Consider the following 21,138-nt stretch of genomic DNA (forward strand, 5'->3'; position numbering starts at 1 on the left):
CCCTCTCTGATGAAGGGTCTAGGCCCGAAACGTCAGCTTTTGTGCTCCTGAGATGCTGCTTGGCCTGCTGTGTTCATCCAGCCTCACATTTTATTATCTTGGAATTCTCCAGCATCTGCAGTTCCCATTATCCCTTCACCAAATGGGGAGCTGGTCTGCTGAATGAATTGACTGGACTGGGCTTGGTGTTGGTTTTGAGGGCCAGTGCAAACAGTTGGCCGGCTGCTTAAAGCTGGGTCTGCCACTGCCAAGCAGGTAATTGGAAGCGAGCCTTTATATATTTGTACAAAGCTCCGGCAGAATATTTCCACCCGCCGCAGTGAGGCCTGACCTAATCAACTGCGTCGTGCTGTTTTTTTCAGGCTGACAAGTTTACAAGTCACGGGACTGACGAAAACCTGAAGTCTTGTCACCCTTCCAGATAAATCTCTGAAGTGAGGTTTTGGCCAGGAAATGAGTCCGGAATGAACGTCAAGCCAACGTAGACCGATGTGCTGTCAGGCTGAAGGCTTTAATTTGTTATGAAGCTTAAAGCAGCTCGACACTGAAACTTACAGGGCTGTCACCAGGAGAGATCTATGCAAAAACAAACAGTGTAATCACCTTCACCCCTTAAAAATTAGGCATTGTTTCTTACAAGCTGCTCTCAGGGGTTTTGTGCACCAGTTGCATTTACAGGCTCTCACGCCCGCTCTTTCTTTACGGCTCAAAAGCATTCAGTGCCACCATCATCCTGCTGCATCCTACAGCATCGTGCGTACAGCATACACACAGGCCATTCGGCTCGCCTTATCTACACACGTGTTGATCCTTCACAGGAAGCTCCCATTTCATTTAACTTCAAACCATGCCCTTCCCATTGTTTCTCCCTGGTTTAATTACCCAGTTTTCCCTTAAGTATATCTATCCTACTCACATCAACTATTGTATGTGGCAGAAAGTTTCACATTTAACAGTGGTTTCTTTCCAATTCATTAATGTATTAATTAATGGCAACCTTATATAGCTGGCCTCGGGGTTTGTTCTCCTGGCCAATGCAAATTTTTTCACAGCCAATCTGTATCCTAGCTGCACCTTTTCCCCCCTTGTTGTACACCCCTTGAGCTACTTGCATAACAAACTTCTATCAAATACAGGATGTCCCCAATTAATGAACATCTGACTTGTGAACACATACAAATGTAATCCCTTGCAGGGGTGTGTTTTAAATATCCAACATAATATTTCTTGTCCTTATAAATGGCTGCTTTATGCTGTTTGGCATTGTGTACGAATTAACTTGCAAACAAACTCAAGAATAGAACTGTTCACAACCTACGGACTGTCTGTAATCTAATCAAGGCATTTGGGAACATAGTAACAGAAGTAGGCCATTTAGCCCCTCAAGCCTGCTCTGCCATTCAATTAGATCATGGCTGAGCTGTGGCTTAACTCCATTAACCTACCTTTGACCCATATCCCTTAATACTTTTGCTTAGCAAAAGAAAATCCATCTCAGAAATTAAAAACTAACAACTGATCCTGCATCAATTGCTGTTTGTGGAAGAGAGTTTGAAATATCTACCACTCTGTGTGTAGAAGTGCTTCCTGACATCTCTGCTGAGTGGTCTGGCCCTAATTTTTAAATTATTCCATTAATTCTAGAATCCCTAACCAGGGGGGAATAGTTTATCTTTCCCTTCCCTGTCTTTTCCCACTAATATTTTGAAGTCTTCAGTCAAATCATCCCTTAACATTCTCGGCCTCATTTCTATAATCTATGTTAAAGGTTGCTTGAGACACTATATAAAGAAAAAAACCATTTCTCTCTTGTTCTAAACTTGCCCAAAAACTTTAGAATTTGAACTAAGCACATTAGAAATGAAATCAGCAAGTATTTTTTCACATGAAGCCAAGTAGGATTCTGGAAATCTCCCCCATTAAAAAACAATAGATGCTGACAAAGTACAGTCAAGGAGTCAATTAGAATTTCAAGATTTTATCAGAAGAGTATCAAGTGGGAGGAAGAAGCTACACACAAGTGGAAGGGATGGTGTAAGGGTTCTATCACTAGACTATTAATCTAGACAGGCAGGTAATGACCTGAGTTTGAATCCGACCATGGCTGATGGTGGAATTAAAATTCAATAAAAGTCAGGAATTAAGAGTTGCTGAGTGTTGGAAAATTGTTCATTAATGTCCTTAACGAAAGAAATCTGCTGGCCTACATGTGACTCCAGACCCATCGCAATATGGTTGGCCCTTGGCTACTCTCTGGGTAATTAGGGATGGGCAATAAATGCTGAACCTCGCTACTGATGCCCACATCACTAATGGATAAGTAAAAATAGCCCTGATCTAGGTGGTGATGGCACAAGCTCAAAGGGCTAAATGACCTCCTTTTCCGATGCTCCTCACAGTACCCAGTATAAAGATTAGAGCCCCTTTCAGTGTTAACATTACAGTATAAGGACTTTGGACAATATCGTGCAATACCATATGTAGCCACAGGATGGCGGTAGACTCCTTTGATTCTAAGATGCTGCTTGGCCTGCTATGTTCATCCAGCTCCACACTTTGTTATCTTGGATTCCCCAGCATCTGCAGTTCCCATTATCTCTCAGCCTCCAGCCTAGCTTGTACAGGAAAACTTGTGAGAGTCATAAAACTCCCGAACTAAGAACAGCTCAGGGTACATATTCTGCCTACCCAGTATCCCCTTCCATAGAAACGACAAATATGTCAATCACAATAGGTTGAAAATATACTTTCTCCACCATCAGCACAGAGTGACTTGGTTAACGATGTAAGAAATGGATCAGAATGCTATATGACCCAGAGAGCTCGCTCTGTCATTCAATAAAATTGTGGCTGATCTTGTATCTCTACTTGAATTCCGTTTCCTAACCCCAAGAGTCCAAAAATATATCCTGTCAGTCTTGAACATACGCTACAATGGGTTTCGGCCTGAAGCGTTGACTTTCCCGCTCCTCAGATGCTGCCTGACTACTGTGCTTTTCCAGCCTTACACCCATAGACGCGCACATCCACAGCTCTTTGAAGTTGATAACTCCCAAAGATTTTGCAGTGTGTACTAACAACTGATTGTGGTGTCGCCACTCAATGAAGCTTCTTTGATAGTGTTTTATCATTCTCGTTGTGGTAGTGCGCTGGAAATCAAGCCCCTCCTGAAGTTGTCACAGATGTGATATTCAATGACTTGTCCAACTTTACTTCTCTAACTCAGGTTAAAGGATTTTCCTAACAACACCAAAATACCTATTGTAATCAAACTGCTTTTGAAAAATATATGAATTGCTGATATGTAATTTTATAACTTAAACTCTTACCGCATTAAAATTTTGATATACATTCAAACAGACAGAGAGACAAGTATTATGGGACGGTGTAAAGTCAGACAATTCTGGCACCAGTCTGGATCATAGACATTGAACAGCAGCTTTTATTTTGAGTTTCTCTGAATTCCTCCTGACTCTTTGCTAATAACACAACATTGTGTATATACCTGTTCTCGGTCTTTCATTCTCACTGGTTGAAGCCTCATCCTTTCGGTTCCTCTGTAGGTGGCTTTTCCCCTTTTCCTTTCAATAGTGGAATTTGCAGAGAGCAGTTACAGGAAAACATGAGTTGGTACAGCTATTAGGAGATTTTCTGTTTTTCTCCACAGAGGAATTAGAGAGATTCAGGTCCTGTTTCTTTGCAGGCTAGAAGCTGTTTTGCTTATTGAACACAGGCTGAGGATATATGAAGGGTCATCAGACCCAAAACGTTAACTCCACAGTTTTCGACTCCACAGATGCTGCCAGACCTGCTGAGCTTTTCCAGCAACTTTGTTTTTGTTTCTGAGGATATGATTACCTACTTAGAGACAATAATTTATAAAGAGGAAATCATACTTGGCAAATCTACTTGAATTTTGAGGATGTTACGAGTAGAGTTGATACAGGGGAGCCAATGAATGTGGTTTACTTGGAAATTCAGAGTTTTTTTTGATAAGTTCCTACTTGAGATTAGTACATAAAATTGAAACATGGGGATTAGGGATATTACTGAGATGGATAGAGAACTGGTAGGAAACAGGAAACCAGCAGTATGAACAAACAGGACTTCTTCTGAATGACAGGCAGTGACAAATGGTATACCACAGGGATCACTGCTAGGATCCCAGCTATTCACAACATAGATTTAGATGAGGGAACTATATTAATATCACTAAGTTTTCAGTTGACACAAAGCTGCATGGTGGGGTGAACTGTGGGGAGGATACAAGCAGGAAAAATAATTAATTAAAGGAACTCATTGTGAGCACCTCGCTGGCTGCTGTGATCCTTGATTTTGTTACTCATGTTTGGCCAGTCTACCACATTTCTTGCTTTCCTCAGACTTGACTCAATTCCTAAATGGCTTGCATAGATGTACTTTAGCATTTCTCCTCTGAATTCATTTGGGATAATGACCATTTTCTTTCCACAATATATGATCTTTGGACTGTCAATTCACCTCTAAAGCAACAAGCACGTCCTTGATGTCTTTCATCACTACTCTTTGCGACACTGGAAGAGGTGTAGTTTTTTTGGGTTAGTTGTTTGAGTTTAGCAAGTCTGTTGTTTTCCAGTGGAAAGTAATGGGGCTAAAGAACTGCACATCTCCTGGAGCTGATGGAATGGATCCTAGGATATTGAAACAGGTAGCTAAAGATAGTGAATGCATAGATCATACAGTTCCAAGAATCCTTACATCGGAAAACTACCATCATAACATCTTTATTTAAAAAGGGGAGGAGACAAAGAACAGGTTAGTGAAGCTAACGTCCATTATTGGAAAAACTGTTAGAGTTTATCAGAAGGGTACAATTACAGACTATAGAGGAATACAGAACATGATCGGGCAGGGTCAAGCATGGCTTCATGAGGGAAAATCATACGCGACAAATGTATTGTAATTCTTTATGGAAGTACCAAGCAGGATAGACAAGGAGGAAGCTGTGGATGTAATATATTTGGATTTTCAAAAGACATTTAATAAGGTACCATGCATGAGGCTACTTAGTTAGATGAGACATGTGAATAGAGATTTGACAAAGTAGTAGAAGACAGAGCTGGGATAAGGGGTCATTTCAGAATAGCAAACGGTATATCTAGTGGAGTGCCACAGGATTAGTGCCACAATTATTTATAGTGTATATGACTTGGATGAGGAAAAAGAAATGTACTATAGCCAAGTTGTGGAAAACATAAAACAAATAAATGGGAAGGCAATCGGTGAGGCTGACGCAGATTCTACAGAGGATTCAAGAGACAGGTTAAGTGAATGTTCAAAACCTTAGCAAGTTGAACACAATGTGGAAAAATGTGAAATCATGCACTTTGGGAGAAGGAATAGAGAAGCTCAATGTAGTTAAACAAAGAAAGACTGCAAACTGCTACAGCACAGAGGGATTTGGAAGCCCTCGTATATAAATGCCAAAAAGCTAGCATGCAAGTTCAGCAGATAATAGGGGAGGCAAGTGGAATGCTAGTCTTTATTTCAAAGAAAATGGAGTGCAAAACAGGAGACTTGCTAAAACTGTACAAGGCACTAATCAGGCAACAGCTAGATATGCTGAACAGTTTTGAGCCCCTTGTCTAAAGGGGAGGATATACTGGCATTGAGACAGTCTGGATAAGGTTACTTAGGCTTATAACAAAAACAAAGTTGCTGAAAAAGCTCAGCAGATCTGGCAGCATCAGAGAAAGGGTCACTGGACCTGAAAAGTTAACTCTGTGAAGGAAACAAAACACATGCTGCCAGGCGTGCAGAGCTTTTCCAGCAAGTTTTTTGTTCCTGATTTACAGCAGTTCTTTTGGTTTTTAATTAGGGTTATCCTAGGTATGGAAGGACTAGCTTATGAAGACAGACCTTACTGAAATATACAAGGTTCTTAAAGGGCTTGACAGGGTAGCTATGGAAGCATTCATTCCCCTTGTGGGAAAGTCGAGGGTTACAGAGCAAAATCTCATAATTGAAAAGTTGCCCTTTTAAAACAGATGAGTAGGAATCCTCAGGGGAGTGAATCTGTGGAATTCTTCACCACAGAGAGCCAGCGAGTCTCAATTGTTGAGTACATTCAAGGCTGAGATGGACAAATTTTAACGAGTAAAGGAATCAAGGGTAACGGGAATAAAGTAGGAAACTGAAATTGAAGATTATTCAATCAGCCATGATCTCACTGAATGGCAGAAGAGATTCAATGGGCAACATGATCTATTTCTGCTCTACAGCTTATGGGTCACTGGGCCAGAAGGAGAGGAGCAAGAGACTTTTGAGCTAATTGGGTCAGCCAAAATTATTGTAGGTTTGAAAACAACGATGACACTTCCAACATTAAGACATTGCGATTAGCTTTTAGGTCCGTGGAGAGGAGAGAACAGAAAAAATAGGTGCGAGTTCAAAAATAGGCAGAATTTGGGTAATGAAGTGTGAAGCTGGATGAACACAGCAGGCCAAGCAGCATCTCAGGAGCACAAAGGCTGACGTTTCGGGCCTAGACCCTTCATCAGAGAGGGGGATGGGGTGAGGGTTCTGGAATAAATAGGGAGAGAGGGGGAAGCGGACCGAAGATGGAAAGAAGATAGGTGGAGAGGAGAGTATAGATGGGGAGGTAGGGAGGGGATAGGTCAGTCCAGGGAAGATGGACAGGTCAAGGAGGTGGGATGAGGTTAGTAGGTAGGAAATGGAGGTGCGGCTTGGGGTGGGAGGAAGGGATGGGTGAGAGAAAGAACAGGTTAGGGAGGCAGAGACAGGCTGGGCTGGTTTTGGGATGCAGTGTGGGGAGGGGAAGAGCTGGGCTGGTTGTGTGGTGCAGTGGGGGGAGGGGACGAACTGGGCTGGTTTTGGGATGCGGTGGGGGAAGGGGAGATTTTGAAGCTGGTGAAGTCCACATTGATACCATTGGGCTGCAGGGTTCCCAAGCGGAATATGAGTTGCTGTTCTTGCAACCTTCGGGTGGCATCATTGTGGCACTGCAGGAGGCCCATGATGGACATGTCATCTAAAGAATGGGAGGGGGAGTTGAAATGGTTTGCGACTGGGAGGTGCAGTTGTTCATTGCGAACCGAGCGGAGGTGTACTGCAAAGCGGTCCCGAAGCCTCTGCTTGGTTTCCCCAATGTAGAGGAAGCCACACCGGGTACAATGGATACAGTATACCACATTGGCAGGTGTGCAGGTGAACATCTGCTTAATATGGAAAGTCATCTTGGGGCCTGGGATAGGGGTGAGGGAGGAGGTGTGGGGGCAAGTGTAGCATTTCCTGCGGTTGCAGGGGAAGGTGCCGGGTGTGGTGGGGTTGGAGGGGAGTGTGGGGCGAACAAGGGAGTCACGGAGAGAGTGGTCTCTCCGGAAGGCAGACAAGGGTGGGGATGGAAAAATGTCTTGGGTGGTGGGGTCGGATTGTAGATGGTGGAAGTGTCGGAGGATGATGCGTTGTATCCGGAGGTTGGTGGGGTGGTGTGTGAGCCCTGCCGAATCTTCACCGTCCCCCCAGACCTCCCACTGACTGAGGACGAACGGTCAGTCTGAAGGAAGGGGCTCACCTTTGTCCCCCTCCACCCACACATCAACGAATACCAGTCACTTTTGGACAAGGAGCAGTTTTTCTGCCGCCTTCGCCTCCATGCTTACTTCTTCAACCGGGAGCCTAACTCTCCCTCCACTGACCCCTTCACCCACTTCCAACACAAGTCCTCTTCCTGGACACTACTCCCAGGCCTCCTACCCTCCCTCGACCACTTCATCTCCAACTGTTGTCGAGACATTAACCGCCTCAACCTCTCCACCCCTCTCACCCACTGCAACCTCTCCCCCGCAGAACGGGCAGCCGTCCGCTCCCTCAGCTCCAACCCCAACCTCACGATCAAACCCGCAGACAAGGGAGGCGCAGTGGTAGTGTGGCGCACTGACCTCTACATCGCCGAGGCCAGACGCCAACTCTCCGACACCACCTCCTATCGCCTCCTCGATCATGACCCCACACCCGAGCACCAAACCATCATCTCCAACACCATTCATGACCTCATCACCTCAGGGGAGCTCCCACCCACAGCCTCCAACCTTATTATTCCCCAACCCCGCACGGCCCATTTCTACCTCCTTCCCAAAATCCACAAACCTGCCTGTCCTGGTCGACCCATTGTCTCAGCCTGTTCCTGCCCCACCAAACTCATCTCCACCTATCTGGAGTCCATTTTCTCCCCTTTGGACCAGGAACTCCCCACCTATGTCCGTGACACCACCCACGCCCTCCACTTCCTCCAGAACTTCTGTATTCCGCATGCAGATGGCCTCAAGGCCCTCCGCTTCTTCCTTTCCCGCAGGCCTGACCAGTCCCCCTCCACCAACACCCTCATCCGTCTAGCCGAACGCGTCCTCACCCTCAACAACTTCTCTTTCGATTCCTCCCACATCCTACAGACAAAGGGTGTGGCCATGGGCACCCGCATGGGCTCCAGCTATGCCTGCCTCTTTGTAGGTTACGTGGAACAGTCCTTCTTCCGCACCGACACAGGCCCCAAACCCCACCTCTTCCTCCGATACATTGATGACTATATCGGCGCCACCTCATGCTCCCCAGAGGAGCTTGAACAGTTCATCCACTTCACCAACACCTTCCACCCCAACCTCAAGTTCACCTAGGCCATCTCCAGCACATCCCTCACCTTCCTGGACCTCTCAGTCTCCATCTCAGGCAACCAGCTTGTAACTGATGTCCATTTCAAGCCCACCGATTCCCACAGCTACCTAGAATACACCTCCCGCAAAAATTCCATCCCGTATTCCCAATTCCTCCGCCTCCGCCACATCTGCTCCCACGATGAGGCATTCCACTCCCGCACATCCCAGATGTCCAAGTTCTTCAAGGATCGCAACTTTCCCCCCACAGTGGTTAGGAACGCCCTTGACCGCGTCTCCCGCATCACATCCCTCACACCCCGCCCCCACCACAACCGCCCCCCCCAGAGGATCCCCCTCGTTCTCACACACCACCCCACCAACCTCCAGATACAACGCATCACCCTCCGACACTCCTGCCATCTACAATCCGACCCCACCACCCAAGACATTTTTCCATCCCCACTCCTATCTGCTTTCTGGAGAGACCACTCTCTCCGTGACTCCCTTGTTCGCTCCACACTGCCCTCCAACCCCACCACACCCAGCACCTTCCCCTGCAACTGCAGGAAATAGAACATAGAACATAGAACATAGAACAGTACAGCACAGAACAGGCCCTTCAGCCCACAATGTTGTGCCGACCATTGATCCTCATGGATGCACCCTCAAATTTCTGTGACCATATGCATGTCCAGCAGTCTCTTAAATGACCCCAATGACCTTGCTTCCACAACTGCTGCTGGCAACGCATTCCATGCTCTCACAACTCTCTGCGTAAAGAACCTGCCTCTGACATCCCCTCTATATTTTCCACCAACCAGCTTAAAACTATGACCCCTCGTGCTAGCCATTTCTGCCCTGGGAAATAGTCTCTGGCTATCGACTCTATCTATGCCTCTCATTATCTTGTATACCTCAATTAGGTCCCCTCTCCTCCTCCTTTTCTCCAATGAAAAGAGACCGAGCTCAGTCAACCTCTCTTCATAAGATAAGCCCTCCAGTCCAGGCAGCATCCTGGTAAACCTCCTCTGAACCCTCTCCAAAGCATCCACATCTTTCCTATAATAGGGCGCCCAGAACTGGACGCAGTATTCCAAGTGCGGTCTAACCAAAGTTTTATAGAGCTGCAACAAGATGTCACGACTCTTAAACTCAATCCCCCTGTTAATGAAAGCCAAAACACCATATGCTTTCTTAACAACCCTGTCCACTTGGGTGGCCATTTTAAGGGATCTATGTATCTGCACACCAAGATCCCTCTGTTCCTCCACGCTGCCAAGAATCCTATCCTTAATCCTGTACTCAGCTTTCAAATTCGACCTTCCAAAATGCATCACCTCGCATTTATCCAGGTTGAACTCCATCTGCCACCTCTCAGCCCATCTCTGCATCCTGTCAATGTCCCGCTGCAGCCTACAACAGCCCTCTACACTGTCAACGACACCTCCGACCTTTGTGTCGTCTGCAAACTTGCTGACCCATCCTTCAATTCCCTCGTCCAAGTCATTAATAAAAATTACAAACAGTAGAGGCCCAAGGACAGAGCCCTGTGGAACCCCACTCACCACTGACTTCCAGGCAGAATATTTTCCTTCTACTACCACTCGCTGTCTTCTGTTGGCCAGCCAATTCTGTATCCAAGCAGCTAAGTTCCCCTGTATCCCATTCCTCCTGACCTTCTGAATGAGCCTTCCATGGGGAACCTTATCAAATGCCTTACTGAAGTCCATATACACCACATCCACAGCTTGACCCTCATCAACCTTACTAGTCACATCCTCAAAAAACTCGATAAGGTTTGTAAGGCATGACCTACCCCTCACAAAGCCGTGTTGACTGTATTTGATCAAGCCATGCTCTTCCAGATGGTCATAAATCTTATCCCTCAGAATTCTTTCTAACACCTTGCAGACGACAGACGTGAGACTTACCGGTCTATAATTGCCGGGGATTTCCCTATTTCCTTTCTTGAAGAGAGGAATTACATTTGCCTCTCTCCAGTCCTCAGGTACGACTCCAGTGGAGAGCGAGGATGCAAAGATCTTCGCAAGTGGCAAAGCAATTGCATTTCTCGCTTCCCAAAGCAGCCGAGGACAAATCTGATCCGGGCCTGGCGACTTGTCAATCTTAATGTTTGACAAAATTTTCAGTACATCAGCTTCCTCTATCTCTATCCATTCCAGCATGCACACCTGCTCTTCAAAGGTTTCATTCACTACACAGGTCGTTTCTTTCGTAAAGACAGAAGCAAAAAACTCATTTAGGGCTTCCCCTACCTCCTCAGGCTCCACACACAAGTTCCCTATGCTATCCCTGATCGGCCCTACTCTTTCTTTGACCATTCTCTTATTCCTCACGTAAGTGTAAAATGCCTTTGTGTTTTCCCGGATTCCTTCTGCCAAGCCTTTCTCGTGCCCCCTCCTGGCTCTCCTCAGACCATTTTTGAGCTCCTTCCTTGCCTGCATGTAATCCTCTCTAGCTGAACTTGACCCTAGCTTCCTCCACCTTATGTAAGCTACCTTCTTCCTTTTCACGAGAAGCTCCACCGCTCTCGTCATCCAAGGTTCCTTTATCTTACCCCGTCTTGCCTGTCTCAGAGGGACATATTTACTCATCACTCCCAACAACTGTTCCTTAAACCATCTCCACATGTCTATAGTTCCCTTACCATGGAACAACTGCTCCCAGTCCATGCTTCCTAACTCGTGTCTAATCGCATCATAGTTTCCTCTTCCCCAATTAAATATCCTCCCATTCTGCCTAATCCTCTCCTTCTCCATAGCTATGTAGAATGAGAGAGTGTTATGGTCACTATCACCAAAATGCTCTCCCACCACAAGATCTGATACCTGCCCCGGCTCGTTTCCGAGCACCAAGTCTAGAATGGCCTCTCCCCTCGTCGGCCTGTCAACGTACTGCGTTAGGAAACCCTCCTGAACACACCTAACAAAAACAGCTCCATTCAAATCTTCTGCTCGAAGGAGGTTCCAATCAATATTAGGAAAGTTAAAGTCACCCATTACAACAACCCTACTGCGTCCACACTTTTCCAAAATCTGTCGACCTATGCTTTCTACAATCTCCCTGCTGCTATTGGGGGGCCTGTAGTAAACCCCTAACGAGGTGACTACTCCCTTGCTGTTCCTAATTTCCACCCATACTGACTCGGTCGGCAGATCTTCCTCGACAATGGAAGCTTCTGTAGCTGTGATACCCTCTCTGATTAGTAGTGCTACACCCCCTCCTCTTTTTCCCCCCTCCCTATTCTTTTTAAATGTTCTAAACCCTGGAATATCCAGCAACCATTCCAGCCCATGAGAAACCCATGTCTCTGTTATGGCCACAACATCATAGCACCAGGTACTGATCCATGCTCTAAGTTCATCACTTTTATTCCTGATACTCCTTGCATTAAAGCAAACACACTTTAACCGATCCCTTGGTTCCTTCCCAGGAAAATCCTTCCCACTAGCTGGTCTACCTCTTGCTACTGCCTCACCTGCATCAACGCTCACCTCTGGTATACAGCTCAGGTTCCCACCCCCCTGCCATACTAGTTTAAACCCTCTCGAACTACTCGAGCAAACCTTCCACCCAGGACATTGGTCCCCTTCCAGTTCAGATGCAACCCGTCCTTCTTGTACAGGTCCCACCTTCCCCAGAAGGCATCCCAATTATCAACATATCTGAAACCCTCCCTCCTACACCAGCTGCGTAGCCACGTGTTCAGCTGCGCCCGCTCCCTGTTCCTCACCTCGCTATCTCGTGGCACCGGTAGTAAACCAGAGAACACTACTCTGTTCGTCCTGCTCTGCAGCTTCCATCCTAACTCCCTGAAATCACTTTTTATATCCTCAAACCTATTTCTGGCTATATCATTTGTGCCAATATGTAACACGATTTCTGGCTGTTCACCCTCCCCTTTCAGAACTTTATACACCCGATCGGAGACGTCCCGGACCCTGGCACCAGGGAGGCAACATACCTTCCGGGAATCCCGATCTTGCCCACAAAATCTCCTGTCGATTCCCCTAACTATCGAGTCCCCTACCACGAGTACTTTTCTATTCTGCCCCCTTCCCTTCTTTGCCACAGTGTCAGGCTCAGTGCCAGAGAACTGACTACTATGGCTTTCCTCTGGTAGGTCAACCCCCCCAGCAGTATCCAAAACGGTATACTTATTGCTGAGGGGAATGCCCACAGGGGATCTCTGCACTGTCTGTCTGTCCCCTTTCCTCCCCCTAACTGTAACCCATCTATCCTCGTCCTGAGCCTTAGGAGTGACCAACTCCCGATAACTCCTCTCAATTACCCCCTCTGCCTCCCGAATGATCCGTAGTTCATCCAGCTCCAGCTCCATTTCCCTAACACGGTTTTCAAGGAGCTGTAGCTGGGTGCACTTCCCGCAGATGTAGCCAGCGGAGACGTGTGCCACATCTCCCAACTGCCACATTTTGCAGGAGGAGCAAGCAACTGCCCTAGCATCCATACCCCACTTATCTGAACACCCACTCAATACTAAAGCAGAAAGCTCACTTCAAGTAATAATAACAAATTAATAACAAACTTATGTTCAATAGAGAAAGTTTAGAATGAACCTTACCTTATTAACTAGGTTAGAGGAGGAGGGCGGGTGGGAGACACTACAGTTGTAGAGTCTCGGGTTAAGCCGCCTTGCTGATATATATGGTCACTGCTTTCCTTCCCGGCTGCCCCTCTGGTCCTCGTCACTTCCTCTGATGCTCCCGCTCCTTCTCTGAAAGAGGAAAAAAAAAACACCGCTGCCCGCTACCGGTAAGTAATTTTACACTTGCCCCCACACCTCCTCCCTCACCCCTATCCCAGGCCTCAAGATGACTTTCCATATTAAGCAGAGGTTCACCTGCACATCTGCCAATGTGGTATACTGTATCCATTGTACCCGGTGTGGCTTCCGCTACATTAGGGAAACCAAGTGGAGGCATGGGGACCGCTTTGCAGAACACCTCCGCTCGGTTCGCAATAAACAACTGCACCTCCCAGTTGCGAACCATTTCAACTCCCCCTCCCATTCTTTAGATGACATGTCCATCATGGGCCTCCTGCAGTGCCACAATGATGCCACCCGAAGGTTGCAGGAACAGCAACTCATATTCCGCTTGGGAACCCTGCAGCCCAATGGTATCAATGTGAACTTCACCAGCTTCAAAATCTCCCCTTCTCCCACCGCATCCCAAAACCAGCCCAGTTCGTCCCCTCCCCCCACTGCATCACACAACCAGCCCAGCTCTTCCCCTCCCCACACTGCATCCCAAAACCAGTCCAGCCTGTCTCTGCCTCCCTAACCTGTTCTTCCTCTCACCCATCCCTTCCTCCCACCCCAAGCCACACCTCCATGTCCTACCTACTAACCTCATCCCACCTCCTTGACCTGTCCGTCTTCCCTGGACTGACCTATCCCCTCCCTACCTCCCCACCTATACTCTCCTCTCCACCTATCTTCTTTTTTCTCCATCATCGTTCCGCCTCCCCCTCTCTCCCTATTTATTCCAGTTCCCTGTCCCCATCCCCCTCTCTGATGAAGGGTCTAGGCCCGAAACATCAGCTTTTGTGCTCCTGAGATGCTGCTTGGCCTGCTGTGTTCATCCAGCTTCACACTTTGTTGTCTTGGATTCTCCAGCATCTGCAGTTCCCATTATCACAGAAATTGGGTAATGCCAAGTTCACAAAGATTTGAATGAACAAAGCCGGCTGGAAGTGTTTTGTGGGTTTCCTGCAGGCTGTCAACCTCTTGTAAGTTGTTTAAAGTTGCTTTGGTCTAGTCAGGTGGGGACTGTTCCACCACACTCTTGCTTTGTGTGTTATAAAGGCTTTGGGGAGTCAGGACGCAATTTACTCGCTGCAGGAGGCTCTAAAAAGGAGAATATTAGGCGAGAGAGACCTAGGCAGCTGGAAGCACACTTTTTAAAAATCAATATTTATTCTGGGAAGGTGGGTGAATTGACCATCCAAACTGCCTTTGAGCTGGTAAGCTGTTTTCCTGAACCACTAGAGTCCATGTTGTGTAGTTACACGCACAGTGCTGATAGAGACGGAGTTCCAGGATTTTGATGCCAAAGCAGTAAAGTAACAATGATCAGAGATAATGGGAACTGCAGATGCTGGAGAATCCAAGGTAACAAAGTGTGAAGCTGGATAAACACAGCAGGCCAAGCAGCATCTTAGGAGCACAAAAGCTGAAGTTTCGGGCCTAGACCCTTCATCACAGAGGCGGATGGGGACAGGGTTCTGAAATAAATAGTAGGAGAGGAGGAGGCGGACTGAAGATGGATAGAGGACAAGATAGGTGGAGAGGAGAGTATAGGTGGGGAGGTAGGGAGGGAATAGGTCAGTCCAGGGAAGACAGGTCAAGGAGGCAGGATGAGGTTGGTAGGTGGGAAATGGAGGTGCGGCCTGAGGTGGGAGGAGGGGGATAGGTGAGAGGAAGAACAGGCTAGGGAGGCGGAGATGAGCTGGGCTGGTTTTGTAATGCAGTGGGGGGGGGAGGGGACGAACACATCCCTCACACTCCGCCCCTGCAATAACTGCCCCAAGAGAATCACCCTCGTCCTCACATACCACTCCACCAACCTCCGGATACAACGCATCATCCTCCGACACTTCCACCATCTACAATCCAACCCCACCACCCAAGACATTTTTCCATCCCCACCCGTCAGCTTTCCGGAGAGACCACTCTCTCTGTGACTCCCTTGTTCACTCCACACTACCCTCCAACCCCACCACACCCAGCACCTTCCCCTGCAACCGCAGGAAGTGCTACACTTGCCCCCACACCTCCTCCCAGGCCCCAAGATGACTTTCCATATTAAGCAGATGTTCACCTGCACATCTGCCAATGTGGTATATTGTATCCACTGTACCCGGTGTGGCTTCCCCTACATTGGGGAAACCAAGCGGAGGCTTGGCGACCGCTTTGCAGAACACCTCCGCTCGGTTCGCAACAAACAACTGCACCTCCCAGTCGCAAACCATTTCAACTCCCCCTCCCATTCTTTAGACGACATGTCCATCATGGGCCTCCTGCAGTGCCACAATGATGCCACCCAAAGGTTGCAGGAACAGCAACTCATATTCCGCTTGAGAACCCTGCAGCTCAATGGTATCAATGTGGGCTTCACAAGCTTCAAAATTACCCCCTACCCCAGTGCATCCCAAAACCAGCCCAGTTCGTCACCGCTCCCCCCGCCCCCCCCCCCCCCAACCTGTTCTTCCTCTCACCCCAGGTTGCACCTCCATTTTCCACCTACCACCTCATCCCGCCTCCTTGACCTGTCCGTCTTCCCTGGACTGACCTGTCCCCTCTCCACCTATCTTCTTTTCTTTCCATCTTCGGTCCGCCTCCCCCTCTCTCCCAATTTATTTCAGAACCCTCTCCCCAATGAAGGGTCTAGGCTCGAAACGTCAGCTTTTGTGCTCCTGAGATGCTGCTGTGTTCATCCAGCTCCACATTTTGTTACAAAGGAACAATGATGTAGTTTGAAGTCAGGATGGTGGCGATCTTCCAGTTGGTGGCATTGCTGTATATCCGTCGCAGTTACCTTACTGAGTGGTTTAGGTTGCAGTTTTGAAAGGTGCCATCAAAAGGTAGAACAAAGGTTGTGAGGAATGTGCAAGAAACCTGAACTGAAGAACAATGGAACTTAGAGAGCTGTAGGACTAGAGGAGGTTACTCAAATCAAGAGAAGGTTAAGACCACAAAGTGATCCAAAAATAATTCAGAATGACTGAGTGTGTAAGGGTGGAAAAGGGTAGTATGGCTGCAAAAACAGGCGCTTATGGGACAATATATGGAGTTTTGAACTGTGTCAAGCACATCATCATTTGAGATTAAAACTTTCTGCTCAATGCTGGGCCTATAACTTTGCATTCTAAAAATGGCCTGCAATTTAGGAACTAGTTCTAACTTTGCTAAACGTACCCTAATCAAGCTTCAGTGTGCTCTTATCATCTCTGGGCACAAAGTACCTTGATTCTACAGTTTTTTTTGCTGCATGTATCAATTCCAGGATAGTGTACATAAACAGGAATTAACAATCACACCACGTCAAATAAACAAGCCGTTTATTTAATCAAAATTTTACTGAACCATGTCACAAAAATATTAGGCAAAACAAAGCCTTTAAATTACACTATTTGAATATACACTTTATCTACAGATAGTGTGGCCAAACTGTTCCAAGCTATTCTTACACACCAACTATAAAAAATAACTATGGGCACAAGTTCATAAATCCCATGATTCCGGCTGACTGAAGAATTTGGTCCTTTAGCCAGTGGATCTGGGTTCCACAGCCTACTACCGAACTAAGCCAGAGAGAAGTATGGAGCCTAGTTACACTAACATTTCCAAAAAAAAAAACAAACGACAAAACAAATTGGTAACAACCTTGTGTGTTTGGGGTTTCTGTCTTTTAAATTAATGGGACTAATTTTCTTCATGTTCTTTCTTAAAAATCACAGGCCACCACACTGGTTTCTGTCCAGACAGGTGTTCTTCAAATGCTGCAAATGTGATGACGTGACCAACAGCAACTCTGTTCCAATGCACTGCTCACTGTCTGTAGCACAGCTGATATCACCAAGTTGCATTCACTTCTAGTGCAATGGAGTATCTCAGTACCAATGACCACGGTGAACCAGACCTTGAATGGAGGCAGAAGTCTTGTGAAGCAACAGCTCACAGCATGTCTTGGGGTGGTGGGATGGGACATTTTGGTCTCAGGCTAGAGGGAGGTGGCAAACCAAGTAGTTGCCAGTGTTATGACTCATGCCATCTTAAAGAGTAATGATGGAAGATTGTTTCTGAAAAGGAATAGCAAGGATCCAAATGTTCACAAGCACAAAAAAAAACCTTTGCCAACATCAAATCTTAATCCCAGCAGGGGTTACTACAAACCCATAAGCATCAGGAACTCTGCTTGATATTTTCCCTTATCTCCATAGAGGATGCAGGCCATTTGTGGTATGATGAGCATGAAGCATTCAAAATGTTTCCTTTTTCCAAATAAATTGTCCGTCATCTTTTTCTTGGTTCTTTTTGCTCATTTTAGGGATCAGAGCAAAACAAAAAAAAAAAAAGACCGGTCCTCATTCCTTCTGACTCCTGGAATGGAAACCCTTAGCAGCTCCTCAAGACAGTACAGTTCATATCTATAATTAGCCACTGATATCGGCACAAAGTCGCAGCTCCTTTGGCACGGGATGCAGGAGTTCCAACTCACCTCAGGAAAACCAAAAGTATCCTCAGATAAGCTTGCCCTGCCACTCAGCAGTTGTACTGCATCTTAAAAGTCCAGCTTTAAAACAGGAGGAAGTGCAGGAAGGATACTTTTTTTTAAAATTTGATGTCAAAATAGCTCTTCCTTGACTCAATTTAAAGTAAACCTATAGTCATGGCAATGAGGTGGGGATAAGGATTGGCAGGGAGTGCCCAGTTTAGTCTGGATCCTAATTCAAAAGCTGCACTGGAGGCTTAACTGCTCAAGGCCAGAAATTCACCTTATCAGAAATCCTTACTCTCTCAACAAACGTCTCCCCATCATCAAAATCGCAGTGCCCTGGAAAAGCCAAGCTTTTAACTTCTCCAAAGCAAGGTGGGGTTTCATCATCATGGGGCCAATACGATTAGGATCGCAAGAAACCAAAAACAAAACAAGGTGGTAAATGGGAAAGATTAAGGCTAAGAGCGAGCAATGTTGTTTTACAGCTCACAGAACCCAGAAAGTTACATCCCAATGCAGTAGCAAGACAATTTCTAACAGAGACATGGCACTAGAAACGGCTTAAGAGAGCAGCTCAGAGAGAAGGGGGATGGTAGTTTAGGGACCTGCTTCCATGGCTTTGGTTGGGGAAGTAAGAAATGAAAAGTTGATCTTCCACTGGTCCTATGGTGAAAGAATCGCCTAAATGACAGTAAAGCCATGAAGGCCACAAATCCAAATCCATCGACCCCTTCTAGAAAAGATTGGGCTGGGCATCAGTTGATGTCAGGATCATGGAAAATAAACAAAATGATATAATGAGGTGGAAAAGGGGCAAAAACTTCATTTAAAGAAAAAAAAGACCAAAAAAAAAGGGGGACACACTTAACAAGTGAACAAAATAAGTCAGCCTGTACTGAGCCTGACAAGGACTCCTTACAGAAGACTATGAGTGAAGCAGGGATGTCATCAACGAGGTGAGCATCCAAACAGCATCTACTGGAGAGATTCCGCTTTGAATAATTTACGTTGCATTCATACTCATTGCTTTGGCTGCTGTTGTGCCTATGATTCAATGTTCAGGTATCACATCACAACCTTCTGGTGAGAAGCTCTGAGCATGTGCACAGCATTTTTCACAGATGCATGTTGGCCAATTTCACTTCTCATTCAGTTCCAAAAACAGAGTTATACTTTGGAAGTACATTCAAAATTCTGGCAACACACCCATCAATGGTCTAGCTGATAGGAAAGGCAGCTGAGGCCTAACGATCAGGAAAAATCGCAGCTAAAGCCCTGTGTCTGCTTAATTAACCAAAATCAGACAATGGGAAGTAACAACATAAAAAAAATTACACAGGGCTCCTGTAGCTGATTATCACTAATATCATGGGCCCTCTTGTTTGATTGAATACCAGGTAAGGGCAGGATTGGCACTCTGAAATGATGCCCTCCTCAGATGTACAGTCTCCCAAACACAAAGAATTTCAAATTTGACACAGGTTGAGAAGGGTAACCAGGACCTGTCCTTGAAGACTTCAGGTGACAACAGGTTCAAGGTAAAAGGTAGAGGAAATGAAGGAAATGGCCATTAAAAGTAAGAAGTTCCAGTGGTAAATTACAATAACACTGGTTTCTGAAAGGGCTCTGGTGGGACAGCTTACCTGGAACAAAATTACACAAGAATCACATTCTGCAAGCTCTAGATGGTAAGATCATGAACTGATTTGCCTCTTAACCAACTGATGTTCCTTTGGCATTTCCATTATCTTAAAAGCAGCACACTTGAAATTCTAGTCCATTAAAAGAAATAAGTATTAAAATAGCCTAAATTAGACCTTAAAATGGAGATTGGGCATCTTGCATCAGAACTTCATTCTGCTCAGCAGGCAGTGTCTGTCCATGAAACTTCATGAGGGCTCATTTGCCATGTGCAAGACTCACTAGTTGTGTTTCTTAAAAAATCAACCAAGGGGTTTCAATCCAAACTTGGCAAGCAGCGAGAGGTGATCAGATGAGCAGATGCCATTGGGCAACCCGTTGGCCAGCCAGATGTCATGTTCAGACAACAAGGAGAGTCGGCCCAGCAGCTTGAGGGGTCCGTCTTTGTACCGCCTACGCCCTATCAGGAAGAAAAGAAACGATGGTGTCATAATGCTGGGGAGGATGGGGTGAGATTCGAGTGCTCACACTGATCATTTCAAAGGCAGGATTAATAGTCATGAAGAATGGTCTGAAGTCACTGCTTTAGGAAGTGCAAAACAGGACAGCAGCTGCTTCAAACATTGATGTTAGATGACAAGTATTTATCAATTTATCATAGTAAATAAATTAACTGATGTCAGTCAGAAGTCACCAGTCCTTAAATGGACAAAAAAGACTTAACATTTCACAACGTGACCTCCCCGAACAGCCAAAGAAATTTTGATCTATTGAAATGCAGTAGTCTCAATACTCAACCTCAGCGATAAACCCAAACAAAACGGGCTCAGAAACCATAACCACTCTCCCCTACATCAAAGACATTTCCGAAATGACTGCCAGACTAGTCGGACCTCTTGGCATCAGGGCAGCCCACAAACCCACCAACACAATGAAACAGCAGCTAATGAACTTAAAAGACCCTATACAGACAACAAACAGAACAAATGTCATCTACAAAATACCTTGCAAGAACTGTGACAAACACTACATTGGACAAACTGGCAGAAAGCTAGCCACCAGGATACATGAACATCAACTAACCAAAAAATGACATGACCCACTATCACTCGTATCCTTACATGCAGATGAGGAAGGACACCACTTTGATTGGGACAACACATCCATCCTAGGACAAGCCAAACAGAGACATGCACGAGAATTCCTAGAAGCATGGCATTCCAACCGGAACTCCATCAACAAACACATTGATTTGGAGCCAATCTACCATCCCCTGAGAAAAAGAACAGGAAATGACATCACCAACCCAAGGAAACTTAACCAAATAAATAGAAAGCGGGACATAACACCAGCGCTTCGTCAAAGGCTCACTGATGATGTTACCTAGAATGGTGAAGTAACGTCTGAAAACGAACCTTCCAGCTCAGTGAGCAAACTCACATCCAAAACCTCAGCCTGAGCTACAAATCTTCTCAAAACTCACTATGCAGTATTCAGTTTACATATAGCAAATTCTCCCAAAAAGAATTGTTAATTCTTTTTAAGGCATTGATCAAGACGTATATTTTAGCAAAACACTGGAG

The 21,138-nt window shown here is 46.1% G+C and overlaps 1 protein-coding gene across 4 annotated transcripts in view; it reads right to left on the reverse strand.

Annotated features, from left to right (window-relative positions):
- Positions 1 to 16,737: 16,737 nt before the first annotated feature.
- The window catches only part of LOC125455512 (protein angel homolog 1-like), a 35,972-nt gene continuing 31,571 nt past the window's right edge, over positions 16,738 to 21,138 (reverse strand). For 3 of the 4 annotated variants that reach the window (XM_059648942.1, XM_059648941.1, XM_059648944.1), the window contains one exon: positions 16,738 to 20,015. In XM_059648942.1, the coding sequence (XP_059504925.1) occupies positions 19,858 to 20,015 (158 nt within the window). In that variant the 3' untranslated portion in view covers positions 16,738 to 19,857. The remainder of the gene's footprint in view (positions 20,016 to 21,138) is intronic. The other variant, XM_059648943.1, reaches the window with a different exon arrangement.

This window comes from Stegostoma tigrinum, chromosome 10, assembly GCF_030684315.1.
Source record: "Stegostoma tigrinum isolate sSteTig4 chromosome 10, sSteTig4.hap1, whole genome shotgun sequence".
Lineage (NCBI taxonomy): Eukaryota > Metazoa > Chordata > Chondrichthyes > Orectolobiformes > Stegostomatidae > Stegostoma > Stegostoma tigrinum.